Below are 20,979 nucleotides of genomic sequence, written 5' to 3'. Positions count from 1 at the left end.
CTAAGCCTCAGGATTATATTAACTCAGATCTGCCAGTCTGAAATTCTGCTTCCAGAATTGTGAAAAAACCTTCAGGATTCTTAAGAATGAGAAGTTTCCTGTGGTCACATTGATTGTGTTAGTCTGTCACTGTGTCTTCTCATAAAACTTTTTCATGAGCCTCTCCTTTGTGGCACTGCAGAAAAGATAAACCTAATGGTCTAACTTATGAATAGTGATCTCTGCAAATCCACATTTCTTCAAAGTTTATTTCTCCTTTAGTGTGTTCCTGCTGTTCTATAACCTTGAATAAATTCTTAAATATGGGAGATCATTGTTGTCTATGTGGTGCTCTATTAAAAGATCCTCCACAGTGCTTCAAGTCTTAGCTTAAAGGCTCACCTTATATAACCCTTAAAATAAAAAGCTGTGGACAGTTGATACCAATGCTAGTCAAGTTAGGACTGAAGGTGATTCTGCTGGTTTCCTTCTGCACTGTTCATGCATTTTCAGGTGCAGACTATTCAACCCTTTTTTGAGTCCTCATCTACAATGAATAAAGCTGTTTCCATTTACTAATAGCACTTCCACTACAAAAATGGATGAGTTAGCAACTCTGTCTCACAAAGTACTGATCGTAAGTTTCAGAATAGTCTGTGTCTGTTTTTTTCTCAACATTTATTTCTCAATTTCATCGGAATGAGGTGTTTTTCTTCTGTCATTTGATACTTAGCAGGTAGTAGTATCATCTCTGTTATATGTCCATTCTGTCATACAAAAAGTAGTCAACCAAACCTAAACTACCCAAATAACAGCACAGAACTGCACTATTTCTATATTAATCCAGAGTCTGCTTTTTTTCAATACGTAGTTAAGAATCTGGAAGATGTATTCTTTATAGTACTTCAATAATCCTGTCCATTACATCACTTAATTTATAACAGTGGTAACAGAAAAATCAATAAACTTTATTTCTAAAATGTCAGGGATGTTAATGGTGTGATTTAAAAAAGCAGAAAGATTCAAAACTCTGAACAAAACACATTGATACACTGTTGTAGAGGCACATCTTGCTGAAACTGTGGTAGGGAGGATTTAAATCATTATGGCTCAGTCATCTTGAAAAATGTGTGTAGGTAGCTATTCTTAGACATACAAATCTTTCTTGCCATATTGTGGGTTTTTGCTAAGTGGGGGAGGGTGTATACAGTTATCTTAACAGAAGGTTGCTAAGATCGTTCTTAAATCATTTTGGGTCATATCAACAGTTGCTATGGATCCCCTGCTAATATTTTTGGAAAATTATTAGTACAACTTCCTGAGGAAAGGGTGACTTACCAGGATAGACTGGAAAGCTGTTTCACAGGGGAAAATCTAAGAATGGGAAAGCTTGGTGGGTATTTATTTCCAACTAAAATTTTCTGTGATGTATTGAACTTCTGTAGTTTAAACCAAGTGGTAGTATTGTACAAGCTAGCAAGTAGGTTTTTTAAAACTAAGCATTAATCAATAATGTATAGCTACCCTACAGTTTAATCATGCTTTTCCCAGTAAGACTTAATGGGCATAAACCTAGTCTGACTAATTTCACAGGAGGAAAAAATAGTGGACTAATACTAAATGATGTAGAATAAATACAGAGGCTTAATGGGTAATTTACATGTAGAGATAATAAGCACTAGGACGATCCTGCCAATTTCTGGGTAAGAAATCAGGATAGACTTTCAAGTCCTGGTACTATTGTTACTTGAGTTGATCAGTTACTCTGAAATGAAGATTCAATAATACTTTCCACACAGATATGTAATTAATTGAATTAATTACAGTGTAATAGTATTGATTCTCTCGATTCTTTGCTACTTCTGTAGAAAAACTGTTTCGGTGCTACACATTGCACTTACAGATAATTTATCTAGCAGTGGCTTTGCTTCCACAGAGCTTCCCAAGCAGAGATTTTGCGGAAGACATTGTAATAGCATGTTACCTACCTGGTCTGGCATTTCTCCTTGTAGGCTGAGGTGGGTTGTTCTTCTGTCTTCCCCCTGCCATGATTTCTGACAATTCACTACTGGAATGAAGCTGATTACTGAACATTTCCTCTTATTGAATGTTTTTGTAAAAAATTCTAAAATATACAACAACATTGATTGCACAATATGAAAGATGTGGATATCATATATGACACATTCAGCTCTGTTTGAAAGGCAACTGGTATGGTCACAAGGCATTGAAAACTTTATAACAATTTCCCTTTTTGTTTTCTGCAGCAAGGGCTTTTGGTCAAGCCCTTTGGCAGATTTTTTTTTTTTTAAATAAAAAAAGCATTGTAAGTGCCATTTAAATGAAAGTTAGGTATCCATGCTAGCAGAAAGCATTTTATACCTAAGCACCTGTGCTCTCAAGTTGTGGAGGCAGATGGTATCAGCAGCTCAAAAGCATTTAGACAAATTCATGAGACCACTTGTCCATAAATGGATGCAAAATTACCAGGCAGGAATGTGTCCTCCATCATCCTTAACAAAGCAGATATGCTGGAGCAGTACAAGGGGAGTGAACCACAGAAAGAGGCTAGGCTCATGTTCTCCCCAGATAGCCTTTCCAACTGCTGCTGTTGGAGACAGAATGCATTGCTAGGTGGACCATTGGTCCAATCTAGTCAGGGACTTAAATTTTAAGGCAATCTGGGGTTCAAAAAAGAAAGTGAACTCATCCAAGGAGATTAATTTACTCCATATAGTCAGAGTTGTATCTGAAGCTGTATACAATTCCAAGGCTCACAGAAACAGCTGAAAGCCCTTGAAGTTGAAAGTCAACCAGAGCCCCTTTTTGGCTCCTCTTTTTGTGTATTGTGTTTCTGACTGCATAGCAGCCTGATTCAACAATAAGGAGAGAGACCACCCAAAATCCCCTGCAGAGTGGGAGCTATGGCTCCTATAGAAATGGTGGGTTCGAGCTTCCATATGCTGTAGCTCTTTGCTTTCACAAGAGAGGTCGGCATTTCAGTCCTGTGTTGACCGAGACACTGATGTGATCAAAGTCTTTTCTAAATTCCAGATACCAGTTTCATCAAAGCATGTAGCTGCAGTCCTGAGGTGGGAACTTTAGCCTTGCAGGAGACAGTTTCAGTGTCCTTTTGGCGTTTTCGGTTGCCTACCTTTGTCGTGCCAGCATTTGCTGTTCTGGTGGTTGTTAGTCCCTGTTCAAACCTCTGACTCAACGATGCTGCATTTAGAGATCCGTAAGTACCTTGGGCAAACTTGTGACAGAACTGACTTTAGGTAGTACAAAATTTGTAGCATTATATTGAGTCCATCATTAGGAGAATTACCTTGAATATTGACAGTCCTACTGTGTCTGTGCAAGAACATTTGATACTCTGTTTCAATAGTGATTCAGAATACTTGGTCCAACAAATGTTATTTCAAATGATAGGTAATACAAGATGCTTTGACTGGAGGAGGAGAGCACAGACATCTGCTGCTTTAGGGAGAGATGAGGAACAAAGGAAGTCTTCCCTTGGCCTGAGCTCAAAGTGAGGGTTGAGTCATAGTTCTATGGACACATCATTGCCTCCTTATATTTGATATAGTTAAATTAGTGTTCTGCTGCTCTGCTGCAGCAGAAACTTGCTTTCCATTCATTACCTTGTGGTAATTGTCTGTCTTCTGACTGTTAAAGTTATCAGTCATACTACCTTCTCAATAAACTGTAAAGAGGAGGTGGAAATATATGCCATCCCATTTGCTGGCTACAGTGTTTCAAACTCAAAAGTCTTATGAAATCTCTCTTCCCAATATCTTTTTGTCTGGGAATTCCTGGGATTATAAAATGAACCCTTTCGGGGCACATTTGTCAAATGCCAGTATGGATTTTTTTTTCTTAACTTACCATTTTTTATTCAGGGTAGGAAATCTGTCTCCAGTATCTTTTCCATACTTCCACAGCTTGTTGGATCTTTCAGTTTTGCACCTTAGATGAATCTCTTAAGAACAGATTTTAAATAGTAATTAATTAAGACTATATGCTACATAAAATGGTGACAACTGAATTAATCTTATTTTGGCAAGCATGGAAGAAGAATCATCTGTTTATTTTCTTAGGAAAATGGCTGAGATGCCATTTCTTGACAATATAACTATGGACCTGCCAATTTTTAACTATAAAGTTTTCTTAAAGAATCCTAAATGCAAGTTACATGTTTGTGAGAAGTTTAAGCTTTAAAAACAGAGTTTTGTCTGAGCGTCACCTAGTGCTTTGATTCCTCTTGTTCTTAAAATTAATAATTCAAACCTTATTCTATATATATAAAAATGTATAAATATATAAGTATATATCAGCAGTGTCAGCTGTTCTTGATTAATGTTGTGCTTGTCCTGCATTACCTCTTAGGTGTGCCTTTCAACGATCCTGTGTTAGCTATTCAATAGCTTTTCAGAAAATAGTAAAATTATAAATTGTAGAAAAGGATCACCACCCCTCAAAACTGGAAACATTCTAGAATCAGGCAGATTTTGGGGATGAAATATGAAATAGGTCTTGGTCATCTAGTTACTATATTTTGTATTCTGTAGTATGAAGTATTACAATAATAAGTTAGCTCTGCACAAAAAGCGCATACGCACATCAGGTCTTATGGCAGTCTTCTCTGTTGTTATCATTCTCCTAGTTATAGAAATCACTATATGGAGAATATAGTTATCTTTTGAATACACCTAAAATAGGAAGGGCTTAAAGATGTAGAGTAAACTAAAGTAAAACTTCTGATTTAAACCCATTTCCATCTGCCACCCTTGAAAACACTTGATTTCTGGCAAACAGGCTTTGTCTGTGACTTGTTATGTTGCACTGTGCATTATACAAGAGAAGTAAAGCTGTCTTCAAAGATAGTGGATAGAGGTATTGTTCCTGTTTTGGATGCACCCTGATAGTTCTGATAGCTTTAAAAATGGAAAAGTGAGATCAATGTTTTTGTGGCATCAAGCTATAGACATATTCAGCTGTCACATTCAGCAGAATCTGCAGCTGTCAACGTAAGTAGCAATAAGTTAGCAATATAGAATTGATGTGTGCATGGAACATGGGGGCCAGAGCTCTATCCGAAGGAAAAGATGGTTTTATTGCAAGCTGTAGTCAGGAGGCAGCATTCAGGCTGTGATCAGCCAGGCTTAATGACATTAGCAGGGTTTTAAGCCCTTTACAAAAAGAGCAGTTTGTGCCATGAAGTATTTCTTTCTTCAGAACCTGCATTTCCACCTTTGTGGCCATGATGGATTTGAAACAGCAGGTACAAAGTAGTACGTGTGGTTCCTCTTAAAGAAATTCTGGCTGCATTAAGTGTCCTCACATGTTTGTGTTGTAGGATCTGACAAAGCAATTAATTTTCCTTAGAAAAACTTAGCCATTTGATTAATTGCCTCTCCAGCTTGGACTTCATATTCGATGAAAGAAGGATAGGATCCAGCTTAGTTGGCTGTGCGGGGTTAGTTGTAGTAAAAGTATTAATAAAAACTTGTCACTAAAGTTAGTTGGTATGTCTTTTGAAATACACGGGGAGCAGATACATTAAATCATAAGGGCAATTGCAACTGCTTGTCTGCAAAGAACTTGAGTGTAAATCAAAATCCCTCTGCAGTGTTCTCCTCCAAAAAGAGGTTCAGTAATGACAGAAATTTGCTTTTTTGGTCTCGTTTGCACTTCTTTGTCTCATCAGGGTACCTTCAAGTTTTCCCTTGCTCAGTACCATTACAGATTTATTTTGATTGTCTAAGAAAATGCAGGAGAACAGTGGTAGTTGCGCTTTCATAGTCATTCTTCAGCACCCGTTACAGACAGAAGTAGGTTGTTTCATCTTCAACGGGCTTAGCAGTGGGAGTGCTTCTCTGGGTTTTATGGCAAAGTTATAGAAACTTTCCTCAGTTATATCAGGAGGAGGACTTGGCTTCTGCTTGTAAATTGAAATCAAGGTGACTATAAATATGTTATCTGTCCCAGATAATAAACTGTATCCCATGCCCACTAGGATAAATGGCTTTTTTGGAGTTGATGACTTTTTCTAGGCTTTTTTGGAGTTGATGGCTATTACAGCAAGCACATTTCTTTCAACAGCTGTTTTGCCCTGTCTGAAATTTCTCTGTAACCAATACCAATGCTATTATGAAAACATTATTTTTATGAAATGGCTGCATTAATAGAAATGTTCCAACCTATGTCAGTAGGATAGAGAAGCCCTATACAATTAGTATCCTAACAACAGCTTTATTACTATGATCTACAACTTCTATCAGGATGATAAAAGTTCCCTGTGTAATTACAGTTCCTTAATGTTGCATCTGCAACATAGTGATTCCATAGTAATAGAGTTTCTGTTGTAGTAATTCCATTATTAGAGGAGAATCTGCTGTGAGGAGAAGGGGAGAGAGAGAAGTTTGCAACATATTTCTTGTGACAGCTGTTGCTGTCCTGTTGCCTTTGCAAGCACCATTACTGGTCCTTGTAAACATGACATGCATATACTCATCTGGCTTCAGTGCTCAGGCTTAAAGTCTCCCTAGCCGTCATTCATGAAAATGTTACTTTTTACACCTGAACCTGAGCACATGTGTAATTTAAGCATAAAGTAATCCCTTTGACCTCAAGTTCAACACAGTTTAAGTTCCACCTGTGCACACTTACTGTTCTGGTTGTGGGACACACAGTCAATCTGAAGAGTGACATTTTATTCCTTTCTTTCTGAATGAGTAGAGTTAGATTTTACTAACAAGTAAGTTATTATTGATTTATATAAAGATAAGGAATGAAAAAGAAGATAGGCTGAATTCAAGAACATAAAATACTTACAGTATCATAATCTTGAGTGAAGGATTTTTACTTAAAACAGGCATTTGTTTCAGTAAGTATGGTCAAAAATTGGTGAAAAGGGAAGAGCATTCAACTTCTGTATTCACTGCATCACTATTTCTATTTCCCTAAATGAAAAAGATTATGGGGGACATGCTTTATTAATCCTGCCTTCTTTTTCTGACCTGATGACTGGGATTCTGAACACTGCTGGGAAAATGTCTGAAAAGAATTAGTCCTGACTGTGGTGTTTGGTGGTAGTATCCTACATGAAAATTTTGACACCCCTCCATGAATTTATTTTTGCAAAGCAACATCATGCAAACTGGTTCGGGGAAGAGGCAGTTTTGGGCACAAATCCCTTGCACTATCATAAATTGAGAGACCATGAATGTTATGATGGATGCTTGAAGGCAGTTTAATGTAGCACTGGAGAAAATAGAAGCCACTACTACTGGAAAAGCTCTAGTTATGACAGAGAAAATAAATGGTGCTATTACAGGAGATGTACTGACAACAAAATACCTGCTGGCTGGGGAAGAGAAGAGCAGAGCACTGTACAGATACCTACAGGCAATTACCCGTTACCTGAAGTAATGTTTATTTTTAGTTTAAATCTGACATGGATAGTATTTCCTATACGCACTGCTTGATGACATAATCCAATCTGACAGAAGTTTTAGGCTTAATTATACTTGCACTTAGGAACTACCCAATCTTTGCCACTGCTCAGATTCATGTCTTAACATTTCACTGTACTGTAGGCACTGCACAGGAGAGGGGATGAAGTTAGTTTTTTATGTCTTGACACTTGATGACCCTGTGAGGGACAGTCGAGTTTCATTAGTAAATGATGACAGGACAGGTGAAGGATGGTTGATCAAGCCTTCACATCCCTGATGGACTTTGTGGGACGAGGCTTTCTTACACCATGTAGAAAACGCTGCTGCTCAACTGAAGTGTTTCCCAGTCCTCCGGGAGCCTGTAGCATTCATTTTTTGTTGTTGCCAAGGGCTCAGGCACACTGTCTAACATAAACCTTGGTGGAAGAGGTTTAAGCTTACCAGTTTAACCTCACAACTGAGGCAGCTCAGCACCTGTGTGTGGGTGGTTATAGTTGCGCAGCTAATGAATACTAAGCTGTTGTGCTGCCAGTGCTCAGTCACATTCGATCTTGTGTAGCATTCCTAAACAAAATTACATTCATTTTCAAACTACCCAATGAAACATTTCACATCTTTCATCCATCTATCTCTTGCATGGTTTTGTGTGGGAGGAGTTGAGGTAGCAGCTACAGAAATGGGTACAGAACATCCTTACAAGTCTTTCTTGAAGTCACCTAGTAAAGAGGCCTTTCTACAGAAGATAAATGAAGCAACATTTTAAGCTTTCAAATTCAATGGAGCTAGTTGCTGCCTGTAAAAATTTTATTTCCCATGGAAGTTGGGTCAGACTCAAAGGGATATGCAGATGTATGATAGACTCCAATGTACAGTGCTGTGCAGTGTTATGAATCAGCCTCATAGGTAGATAGACACAAGATCATAGATAGATACAAGAAAATAATGTTGTTGATTTCAAATAAACTGTGTGGCAGCATACTACTGTCAGAAGAGTTGTGGGCAACCCACAAATGGGTTCTTGCTGTACAATGCCAGCGAGTAATTATGAGAATTGACTTGAAACTCTCACACATTACTCTCTAAAATGCAGGGCTATATGACCGATTGGAAAAAGATTAATTGTAAACTACAAGTCGGAAAACTCTTTTACATTATTTAAAGTGTTTTTTTTTTTTTTTTGTGCACAAAGTCCCAGTAGGACTTTATATTTTTCATGTAACTGTCTCTTGGATCAGGCTAGCTGAAGGCTAGTATTGCTGCCCTAATATTTTACTCAGGGTACATTTCACTGCATGTGGGATATCATCATTCCACCAGATGACTGCAGCAGGTAGTAAATATGCTGATGAAGCTGATGCAGCACAAACTTTCATTCATTCTCACACCTGATAGTGTTTGAGAAGGACTTGGGATTCATTGTAGTGCAGATGCACAGCCCTCTGTTAGGGCATGCCGTGCACAGAAGTGTGAGTTCCCTACTTTTCCTGACTTCAGAGCTGACCTACAGGGACTGCCCCCTGCGAGGACAAGATAAACCACCATCTTCAGTTCTGGACTCATCTGTAGTGACTACCAGCAAGGGCACTAAATGGCATTTAGACTGTGTGAAACCTGACAGATACCGCCATTGTAGAGTAATGAGTTTTAGCTACTGCCAGCCCGGGCCAAATCGGAACTGGTGACCTGGCAGTGAAAAGGCTCTGTAGCCCATTACCAATTCTGAAATAATTCAGGGCTTTGATAACTCTTGCATTTTTATTGGCAGCTTTCTGGTACTTCCTCCTCAGAGCTGCTGTGTCAGTGATTTAACCTTGAGTATACATTAAAGCCTCCTGGGGATGCCATTATATACAGGATTTGGAATTCAGGATTTGACTGAATCACATCTGATGCTCTCAGATCATTTTCCCTGATGCTCAACAGCTCTTCTTCCCTGCCTCGGCCTTTTCCCTTTTTAGAGGCTCCTGCTTAACGGGTCTTGGGTCAGGATTTCTCTTAATCTCTTGTGCTTCTGTGTTTTCCTACCAGTGTGTGACATACTCCTGTCTTTCAGGTTTTGAATAAACAGCATGGCTTTCTTGCAGTTTCATGCTTTTTGTTTAGGGTAAGAAAGATACACGCAGCAAGCTTACTGAAAAATTCCGACTTTGGACACAGCTTTTTCGCATGACATCATGCCTGTGAACTTTCGGTGCTGAAGGATCTGTGTAATAATGAGCTTCAGTTTCCTGGATTAGTGTTAAACCAATAGGGGACAGTGTTCAGTTTTCAAAAATACCCTGCTAAATGGAAACCAAAGCAACTCTTCTTGAATGTGCAGACCTGCAGCTTTAGTGCACATGCCATTCTCAGAGCCTAGCCAAGGAGCAGCATGAGTTTAACTAAACCTCTGGGTCATTTCATTGTTGCCGTTCAAAATTCTGTGGATTATAGTGAGATTTACACCACCCTGGCACAGCTGTTACTTCAGGATATGTATGAAGCAACCCTTGATAATTTGAAGAACAAGGAAACAAGCTAGGAAGAAGGTTTGAATAACCAAGACCAAGCATCCTCAGAGCCTTCATATCAACCCAGAAGCTGATGGCTGGCTCCTGTAGCAAAAACCTCTCCCTTTACATCTGCTGAATCCGGAGGGGAAGAAAGAGCCTTTCTACCCATTCAAGAAGAATGGAGGAGAGATTGCAGGGAATTTGGAGTGTGAACAGACTTCACCTCTATCACATGTTCATAAGACACAGATTGATGCCAAAAATGGTGGGGCCAAGGATGTTATCCTTTTGAAAAACTGAGTAGCAATGCACTCTGCTTTTTCATACAGACATCTAATTGTTAGAGTTTGGGAATTTTTTCAGTGTCACTCTTTCATGTTGTAGGAACAGGAAGGATAAAAAGAAGAAAGGTGTACAATGTAAAGTTAATAAGCTGTTTTAAAAAATCAAGTCTGGCCTCCACTTGTCCCTCACTGGTGGTTTGCTGAAGCAAGAAGTGCAGGATAGAATCAAACACCAGGTGACAGGAGGCTGGGCATGACTTCAGGCTGAATATTCAGCTTTGGGAATTATCTTTATGCCTTGTGCAGAGTGCTAAGTCACTTAAAGCCCAGATTATCCTCTCTCTTCTTTTTGGGAGCGTGTGCTACGTCTTTACACTCTTTCTTTGTATAAGGGAGTTGGCTGAAATTGCTGCCCAATCTACTTTTCTTTGCTTAATAGTTTTGTAATTATTCTTAACTACCTTTTTTTTTGCTATCTTTGAGGAATACCATTGGCACAATCTATGTATTTTCTAGAATTATTTGGAGACCTAAGCTGATTTAAACTAGCAGATAGTTAGAAAGGATTTTTAATTCAAACTACCACTTTTTCTCAATGGAAAACAGCATCAGTTCACTTTTACCAACAGCAGATGGTAGCATTCTTGCGCAAGTTATCTGTTTGCATTGCAGTGTAAAACAAAGCTTTCTGAACATTATTTTTTGTATGTTCTGAGGCTTCTGGAAGTTTTTTAAAATTGTCTTAGACACAAAATAATTGATCCTCATGAGTACATTTTCAGCGTAAGAACCAAGTGTTCTTCAGCTCTAAGAGACCCTGTTTAATATTTAATAATAAGGAACATGTCCTGTTTGCTGAACATGACAGACAAGGATTTGTTCTTTGTTTCTAGGCAAGGGGTTGGAGGAGGAGGTTTTACTGTGTAGCAGGGAGACTTATTCTATGAACATCTTCTCTTCAGTGCAGGCAGTTTACTACATGCTAAGATATAATGCCATCACAGAATTATTAGGGGAGTCTGGCTATACCCATATCAGCTTGGACAAGGGAAATCTGTGTCGGAGCATATATTTAGTGTTTCTTCTTCTTTGCCTTCGAGAAACAGAGCCACTGCAAGAAGCACACCTAAGGAAAAGGGTCTTTACGCAGGAAAAAACACTCCTCACGTTAATCTTCATAGCCAGTCTCTGCCGAGGCTCTGGTGACTAGCATAGCGCAGTGGACCAGGCTCACAGGGCTGAACGGGGAACGCCGTGCAGAGGTGGTGATCCTGCAGTTTTGTCCATCGTGGTCCATGCCTGCTTCTCCCCACCTCGCTGCCTTGCGTTGTGTGCTTCTCAGCTCCGGAGAGTCCTGGGCTTAGCAGCATCTACGCACGGTCTGCTCAGCTGTAAACAGGCTGTCATGGTGTTTCATATTTGACATCTTTCTTGTCTGGAAACCCTTTCTAGCCATTCCCTGCTGTGCTGTTGCGCCCCTTATTGCGCATGGGGATGAGGTAGGATTTGTTTATTTTGGTGCAGAAGTACTAGCGGTGACCTCAGCAGCATTAAAGGAAAATCAATTCCCTAGGGCATGGTGTGTGAGACAGTCAGATATGCTGATCTTGTGGTATCACCCGTGTAAGAGCTGATGAGATCACTGTTATGGCTTTGCACTGAGTGCAAGCCTGATTAAGTCAGAACACGTATTCTGTTCAAGTGCCGGCTGGAGATGAAAGTGAAAGCTTTATGGAGCGTTGGATTGAGTTTTCGGCAGCACCGTGTGCAGTGTGAAGGTGGAGAGGAACAGGCAGAGTCTTACCGTGTCGTAGGGACTGTGTCTGACTGCAAACTTAACTGTCACTAAATGATTTTCTTTTTTTCCTCAGGACGGTTTTGACTGGGCTTCTTGAAGAACAACTGGTTTAGGGCATTTTTCTGTAGAATAGCCTAAAATGAGGATATGCCACCTAGTGGAAGTTAAAGCCACTTTGAGGGCTCTTCCTTCTTCCTTCTTGCTCCCCCTCACAGGCTCCAAATTAAACAGTGTTTACTTCCCAGCACCAGTTTGAGAAGATACAAGCATAAGGGGTCAGGGTTGTTAAAGAGCTTTTCCATGGAGTGCATTTGTTTTAGGTATTACATTTGATCAGATCCTTGTTTACACAGTAGCTTTGCTTACTTGTAGGTAATGCTGATACAGTAACTTGAGTTACTTTTGCAAACCATTACATTTTAACTAACATGGTGGCATAGCCAGAGTGAGTGATCTTATTTCCCCTTTTAAGATAGGAGAATATGGTCTCAAATATTAATTTTTCAATGACTATCCGTAGAAGAGCAAAGTGGGTTAGATTCTGAAACGAGAAAAGTTGCATCAAGGATTAAATGGACCCTGCTTTGCCTTTTTCAAATGGATATGGTGTCTTGTCTGTTTTCTTCTTGCATAATAAACAACTGATATTCTCTCTTAGGAGCACCCCTTACTTGGGCAGCCATTTTTTGTTCTGCACCCCTGCCGGACTAGTGAATTCATGTCTTCAATACTGACCAGTTCACGGAAACATGACAGGTAACAAACACTACTGTGCCTTGCAAGGCTTTATGCAATGCAGATAAAGTAAATCAGCTGGAAAGTGGAAATGGTCAAAATAACTTCCTTGGCCCAGATAGAGTAAGATTCTGTATTGTCACCTAAAGGCTGAAAGTTAAAATACATTTGCTGTAGATAAAGCGAAGGCAGAGCCCTGTCTGAAGTTATTTTATGATTGTCAAGTGTGTCTGCAATTCAGAAATGGTTGGGATAATATCTTTATGGTGCTTTTTTATGGTTTTTTTTTCCGCTAGACACACAAATTACATTATATTGTGGCTCAGTTCTGTAGGCCCAGTTGTGGGTCTAAATCTGCCCCTGAGTTACGCAAAACTAGCACCTGAGCAGAATACAAACGCTGATTGAGTTGAAAGGTAAGAGAAAATGAAATCACCTTTTTTCTCGCCTATCCTCCTATGAAATTAAAAAGATCAGATGGGTAACTGGCAAAAACATTATCTTCTTATTTGGAGCTCTTGGTTCAGTTCATTTAGGACTCACCTTTCGATATTTTACTTACATGGCTGCCTTACTGCTTTACTTAATTTGCAATGAAAATTTGCACTGAGAGAGATGTGCTTGGCACGTTGTTGACACCCTTCATGACTGTCAGAAGGTCCCTGATCTCCTGGGATCTTTCTCAGGTGTGTAAAAGCATTTTATGGTGGTCCCTCCAGCATATGGTTGGTGGTGTGATCTAGCATAATTCTGCTACAATGATTTTAATTTCATCTCTTTTTTCTGTTTGATGTCGCCATTTCAGACCTCTGAGCTGAAGGACAGATGATGGTTAGCTGTAGTAAAGCTACTGCAGACTTTCCTAGGGATGAAATCAAACAAAGGAATCCTTCCTGACTGGTAAACAATGCTGTGTGGAAAGATGACTGTTCATGGCTCTTTCTCTGGCAAGAACTTGCTTAGTTATAGTGGAAGACCTAAGAGTTGGCTGCAGTTGCAACAACAACTCTCAAGCACCACCAAGACCTGAACTCCCTTGTGACTGCATTGACCCCCTGAAGTCACTTATCTCCTGCCTCTGTTTTACTGTGGTTATGGCCTTAGTAAGACTGCACACAAATGCACAAACCTATGGTTTCGTGATACAGAGTTGAGATGCTGGGTTTGGATCTGCTAAACTTATCTACTAAAAATCACGTCTCTAGAAAATGTGCACCATCTGTGAGGATATGTACAGCGAAATACTTGTAGGATGTGGTTTAAGCTTGTGGCAGTCAGTGTACAGGCTGAGACTACTTTGTCTAGGGACCACCTTCTCCACCACAGCCTGTTGCATGGACCACCCTTGTGTTCCATACCACACACAGAATATCCTAATCCCAGGACTGAATAATACTTTTCTGAGAATATTTTGTGTACTTCATGCTTCAGGGAACAAACAGGATCAGGACTGTAGACAAACAGAGTACGTACAGTCTACATCTAACTAAGCATGTACAGTTCTAGAGTTCAAGGTGCCTAATGCTATCGTATGAGAACATCTGGCTTTTCTGTGCTTCGCTGCCTCCAAAGGAAGCTTTGCCATACCCTGTGGGAGTTACTGTTGCAGTCAATTAGTACTTCTCATTGTACTAGTAGTTGTTCACAGGTTTAGTCCCTATCCTGCAGCCTTTATGCAAGCCTCTCCTGACAGCTGTTGATTTTTGGGCAAGTAGGAATTGCATGGTGGTGCAATCAGTGAAAACCAGATTAGAAGTAACTTCCATACAAGTAATTTTGGATTCTTTCCCAATCACATTTTGTTTGTAGTATAAAACAGACCACAAGTCCTGAGCAGTTGAGATGGAATTACAGATTTTACTTTATATGTTCAGCAATATGTCACTTGCATACAGAGTCCAACGTATGCCACATCAGAGCTGGAAATGTGAAATGCATTGGGTTTCAGATTCTGGGGTTTCAGATATTTTGATTGGTTGCATATTTTTAACTTGTATCATATGTTATTGGTGGATTGAAATACAGTGCAGTCTTTTAAAATTCCATTGGTGCAGAATTCTTTTGCCAGCCATTTGGAATTAATAATGAAAGCACATAATTTATCTCATTCTGGATCATAACAGCCTGAAAAGCCATTTTTCCATGTAAGATTTATAAAATACGGTCTTCCATTCATGTACCATGCCAGCAGCTACATTGCCTTTTTTAACGCTTCTGGTAACATATGCTTGATAATTGCATCCATAGCCCATTTTCAAATTTAAGGGAGACTTACACAGGAGGAAAAACAAAAAACCAGATAACAGCAGTTTTAAGAGCAGTTCATCCCTGCTCTATGATCTTCATTTGTGATACAGGGAAACAGAGGGGTAAAAGCAATTGGCCCTTCTCAGCTGCCCGGCATTGGTAAGCAGCTCTATGTCAGCTTCTCCTGTGTCTATCCAGCGTATTGGCACACACACACACTGTGCTGGCTAGCCCTTGGGACCTGTATTCTTGGTATAACTTAGAACTGGCCTCAGGTACCTTTATTTAAAGCAAGGTCTGAATTGGCTCCTGCTGACCTTAGGATCAGGGAAGTGGAAAGGATTGATGGAGTTGCTCCCTATGAACCATCAGCACTGAATGCTGCATCAGCGTATCTGAGGATCAGTTACGCTCATTTTCCCCAAGCATCACAGATATTACTTGGTACTGCACTGAGGGTCGAACATACAGAAGAAATTCCACTTTTAAACAATATAAATAACAGAATGCAATCCTGAATACAGAGTGGATTTGGAGTAACTTATAGCTGAAATACTAGTTTTAGTGTTCTCTTATACTGAACAAGAGCTGTTCCTTGATAAAGGAGAAGAAGGGAGCCTGGAACAACATTGAGTATTATTTTCAGTACTCAACTGCTAAGCTGCCGCTGTGCAAAATTTATAAGCATCGTTTCATAGGCATTTCTTGGAGACCAGCTCTTCCTGTTTCTGTCTTGGAAGCAGAAACTGCAGTACAACAGTATTCTTCATGATGGGATTTGGCCACTTGGGTTTCTTCACTGTAGGCAAGAATTCTTACTGCAAGTCTATGAAGTGTCATTGCTCTACTCTGAATGTTAGCATCTCATCCATGTGACACTATACATTGGATGGTGTAACTTACAGATTGTAATTACAAGAGAAAACAAATATGAAATAAGTCTGGGAGAATATACTGCAGTCACTTTGTCCACTCTCTCAGCCTTCCATTGCACCTTAATCTTCTCTTCTTTTTTTCAAGAATTGAAGAAAAGTGGAATTTCTATGTAGATAGAAATAAATATTTTTCTTTTACATGGAGGAAGTCTCAACACCCGTTAATTTCTACCTTAATTTATCATTTGTAAACAAAAGCAAGTATTATTTGGACAGGGCACTGCACACTGTAGTAGACTTAAGATTTTCTCTGTCAGAGACTACCCTAGGCACTTGTGTAATGGATGGCTGCACACAGCGGGATACTGCTTTGTCAGTGTCCTGACAGTCACAGTAATTCCTAGACATCCTCTCCCAGCAATCCCTCTACCTCCTGGATATCTTATAACCATACGTTCACTTGGCTGGACACACAAGTTGTTCCCAGTTTCTGAAGCTGTCTCTGTCTTGCTTCCTTCCTGCTGATAATGCCCCTCCAAATTCCTCTTCAGTGCCTTGACCCTGTTCCCACAGTTACTGAGACACGATGGTGGTAATGGGGAGCAAGAAATGGATAAGCAAGCTGACAGTTACCCTGCCCTGCTACAATTCTTAACACCATAAACAACAGAGCAACAGAGCAGTGTCATCATCAGTATCAACAGTTCCCTGAAATTTGTCCAGAATACCACTAGACAAAAATTCAGCTTGGTTAGTACAAATAGACTGAGAAACAAATACAGGATAACATAAATATTTGGGATCAAGCAGAGATATAATCCTGTTTAGATATCTGCTTTCTAATGGCGTAAGTGGGAGGTAGGCATCTAATTTCCCATTTACATCTGTGCCTCAATGACTTAGAGGATATTTTATACAGAATGTTTATGTACAAAAATGCTATTTTATTTCAGAATCAAATTAATTGCAGCACTATTTTGTAATTTTATTACTGAATCTATTGAAGATCCTTAGATCTGAACTTGGGTTTTGGCTACATACATTATCTGAAATCCTGCAGTTTACCAAAAGAAAATTTCCAGTTCCAAACAGTTCTGTAAATTTGCTCAGTTGTTCTATCCTTGCTAATCTGGGAAGGCATATTGAGGACCATTGCTTCTGGGGACTTCTTTTTAAGAGAACTGACTCATACCTGCCCTTGGTTACAAGAATCAGCAAGAAAAATGAATTTTATATGTTGAACTAAGCCAAAAATATGCTTTTCTTTGGAATGCAATTGCTACCTACATAATCCCTCATTTGTGTCAGCATGATCAGGTTAGAATTTAACCCCCATCTGGTCTGCCAGAAGGTTTGTAGTTGGTTGGTTTTGGTTACTACAAGAAACATTCCTTCAGTCAAATTGCATGCTTGTTTTCACAACACTAAATGTTGAGCTAGTTAATTAGAGCTGAATATAATGAACTAATCAATATCAATTCTTGTTGCGACTCCATGAATTTCAGCAAAACTTTCTCAATAACTTTTTTTTTTGGCCATTTGCTATGACGATGATTTAATGAGTTTGTTTGGACATCTATATTTGTATTGCACAGCATTTCAGTTACAGCATAAACGAAAAATGATTGCTTTTTTCCTCTGAACTGTGAAGTTACAATTATTTCCTCCAAAATACTCTCTTCTAGAGAACAGTGTATGTATGAATATCTGTGCATATTTTTAGTAACATGTAGGCTTTTAAAAATGTTTCAAAGAGTTTAGAGCATTTCTTAGCAATAAGTTCTTACCATCTAGAATAAAAAAAATGTATGCCTGAAGTTCATAGCTGCAAAACTAACCATGTATTGCCTGCTCAGGAAGAATTAGGAATGTATCACACCTGTTATCTTTATGTCCTGGATTTTGTTAGAGTCTTAAAAAACCCTGCACCACAAGGAAGCTTTCACTTCACCACTTGAGAGCTTGTTGTAACTGTCACCTACTGAAGATGAATTTCAACTCAAGGCGAGAGAGGAGTTCACTGCTGTGTTTGAAAAGAGAATGGGTTTACAGAGCCTCACCTCGAACACTTTCTTTTTCCTCAAGCCTGTTTGTTAGAAAACATGTTTTGCTGTAGTATTATTTTTCAGTAACGTTGTTAGTACAGCACGCTGGGAGAGGTAGCCCTGTCTAAAGGGATTAGGCTGCCTGCTTCTCTGTGCGCTGCTGGGTTCAGCAGCCATGCGCTATTAGCCTCATCAGCAGAGGACAGATGGAGGGAGATACTATTCAGGTGCTTCCTGTCCCCACCTTTGTTGCTGCACAGGATTAGGCTATAGATAGAGAAGAATCCCAGTAAGCAGATTTTCACCAGCAGTCATCTGTATCAACAGAAGCAATCCCTCATGTTGGGTCTGTCTCTTTTGGAATACATCACCTTAAAATGCAGAGGCCAGTCTTAATGATTTTTGCTTCCACTGAGCAAGTGCCGTAGTTGATGCCACTCCACTTTGAGGGGCAGGTAGAGCCCACAGCAGGGGAGAACACAGGCTGGGCATAGGTTGAAAAAGATTTGGCACACTGTGGAACTGAACTAATCCTTCTTTCCTTTGCACTTGATCCAAATAAAAATCCTGAACTGAATTCTGGTGGATTCCAGCCAGGCCTCACTCTGCCAAGCGCTGGTTGTTTCTCCAGGATTTGTAAGGTTCATTCTCCTGCATCCAGCCATGAGGTATTGTTAGCTTCGTATGTTTAGCCATGTGCTTTAATATCTACTAATATGCTTTGCTAATGAAGTAGAAACATGGACTGCCGTATCTATTGCACAAGTTCACGTCTTCTCTGATCTCTGTGGATTCCCCTCTGTTATGGTGGATTTGGGTTGTATGACACATAGCTTCAACGCCTCTTCATTGGGCTTAAACCCCCTCCAATAGTGACTTGGGGATGAGGTTTGGCTTGGTTCATCTTCCTTTGACTTCTTTCTACAGTGTCCAGATAACACAAATTATTCCTGGGCCCTGACAGAATCCACAGACACATTTGCTAGAAGAATCCTGGTGCCCAAATGTTGACTAGATGTCATGTGCTAAACATGCTTGTAAAACAAATAATAAAATGCCACTCAAAATGTGCAACTAGCTTTAATAACTTTGAGCTTTACTTGTCCCGCTCCCAGTTCTGTGCATTCTCCTACTCCTGGTATCTGTTACTGTCCCTTCATCTTAAAAGCAGTCTCACTTCTGCTATGTGGCAAGAAGTTTTAGAAAAGCAAGTTAAAACAAAAAAAAAAGCCCCTAATTCAACCAAGCCTGCCAAATGTACACATGCTTGATGGACTAATAAGTACCTCTGTTCTTCTCTTCCATGTTTTCGATGTAACAAGATTTCAGGTGGATTTACTCCGTAAGTTCTTATACTTGTGTGTGGCATTTAGCCACCCTTTAGGTACGCAAAGGCAACAACACAGTAAGTGTCCCATTGTCCTAACAGGAACTCACTGAATCAGTAAAAATCTAAATTTCCCATTTTGAAGATTTCCTTTGTTAAAAGTCCACATAAACAACTTTTTGGCTTACACCTTTTACGGTTCAGCTTTTCCCTTTATTGTACTGATAGCAACATCTAGTGGCAAGATTACCTCATGACAATGCCCTACTTCTGGAAACTGGTCTAGCTCCATTTACATCATCTCCTTTACCGCCAGACTGACTTTAGAATTTGAAAAGATTTTGAACTGCGAGGACTTCAATAGTTGTCTTCGCTGGCTGCAGTAAAATCCTGTTTTTTTTTTTCAAAGGAGTATTACTGGCAGCCCTACTAATAATTTTTTCTACGCAGGAAAAGCAAATCAAAATATCAAAACAAACAGCTTGCTGGAATAACAAACCCAAAGCTGCTAATTTTTTCAGTTGAAGCAATGTATCTACTGTGGAAATTGAGCTGGAATCCTAACACCAGCCGTTGTGTAGGATAACATTTGCATGCATAAGACCATGATTTCTAGATTAAACTAGCTGACTGGGATGTGTCTCTTCCACCAGGAACTGCTGTCAGATCTGCAAGCTGTGAGTCAGAGTTCAATGTTCAGGTTTGCTCATGCAGTAGCTTCCAGTCTTACTGTAATTAAGGATCACCTGAAAAAAATTCATGTTCTAGCTGTTTTGCATGTAATTTTGTATCTGATTTCTCTTACATGTGTACCTGCAGTTGGTTTGATGCATAGTATTAGTAAATAGCTGTACTGATGGTGGCCAATGCTTTCAAACCTGGCTGTCTACTTACATTGTTCTGCTCCTAGATGAAGGTTGGATTTCAGACTTTGTAGTAGAATATGCAGGCATCTCTACTGTGTGCTACCTCTGATTACTGCTCATCTATTCGAGGTTTCACAGAAGCATTGACAGAGCCACAGCAGACATGGTAAGGACATATCTGGGATTTCTGGGCATACAATAGCATTTGAAATGAAATTAGTGGGTTGCATAAACAGTAGCTTTAATTCAGTGAAGCTGTAAGAAATACTGGGCAGATGTAGAAGATCCTCAAAACCCATCCGCATAACATTTTGGGTGAAAGGAGAACATATCCAGAACATGCATATGGTTGCATGGAAAAAAAAAATTATTAGCAGTTAACTCTCCATTAGCCAAGAAAACAGAAGGGCTAGGAAACCAGAAAGCACAGTGAAAATAAAAATGACAGTGGGGTACCCCTGGGAGCCGTGGTGATAGCTGATGGCACGGTCCACCCAGCCTCTTCACTTGTGCTCCGACATGCTAGCTGAGTGAAGCCTGCTACAGGTACTGTGTATTTATGCTGTATCCAAGATTAGTCAAAGAGTTAAGGCCTCAATTTAATTAAGTCAGGTTCCAGCAGAGGGAGTCTTAATTCTGGAATTGCAGACAACCGGTTTTCCAGAGTTCCCCCATAAAGCTGGGAAAGGGCTGCAGCGAAACCTGTTTTTGTTATGACTGGGGCTACTGCATTTACAAGGATAAGGGAAACCCAAGTTCAGCATTGCTTCTGCGCCCCAACAAGGATCTGAATCCAAATCTCACAAATTCCCAGAAGACTAAGCTACTAAATACCCAGTAGTAAGGATTCTCAATCTGTTCTTAAATTTTA

General features: G+C 39.7%; 1 protein-coding gene across 6 annotated transcripts in view; it reads left to right on the top strand.

Annotated features, from left to right (window-relative positions):
• ATG10 (autophagy related 10) overlaps window positions 1–20,109 on the top strand; it is an 86,937-nt gene extending 66,828 nt beyond the window's left edge. For 5 of the 6 annotated variants that reach the window (XM_030003672.1, XM_030003670.1, XM_030003673.2 and 2 more), the window contains 3 exons: window positions 12,672–12,769; window positions 13,045–13,164; window positions 13,554–20,109. In XM_030003672.1, coding sequence (XP_029859532.1) covers window positions 12,672–12,769; window positions 13,045–13,156 — 210 coding nt within the window. In that variant the 3' untranslated portion in view covers window positions 13,157–13,164; window positions 13,554–20,109. Of the gene's footprint in view, window positions 1–12,671; window positions 12,770–13,044; window positions 13,165–13,275; window positions 13,435–13,553 lie in introns of all 6 variants that reach the window. The other variant, XR_003921804.2, reaches the window with a different exon arrangement.
• The last annotated feature ends 870 nt before the right edge of the window (window positions 20,110–20,979 follow it).

The sequence above is a fragment of the Aquila chrysaetos genome, chromosome Z (genome assembly GCF_900496995.4).
Source record: "Aquila chrysaetos chrysaetos chromosome Z, bAquChr1.4, whole genome shotgun sequence".
NCBI classification, from domain to species: domain Eukaryota; kingdom Metazoa; phylum Chordata; class Aves; order Accipitriformes; family Accipitridae; genus Aquila; species Aquila chrysaetos.
The sequence above is the reverse complement of the archived record's forward strand: the minus strand, read 5'-3'. Positions and strand labels throughout refer to the sequence as shown.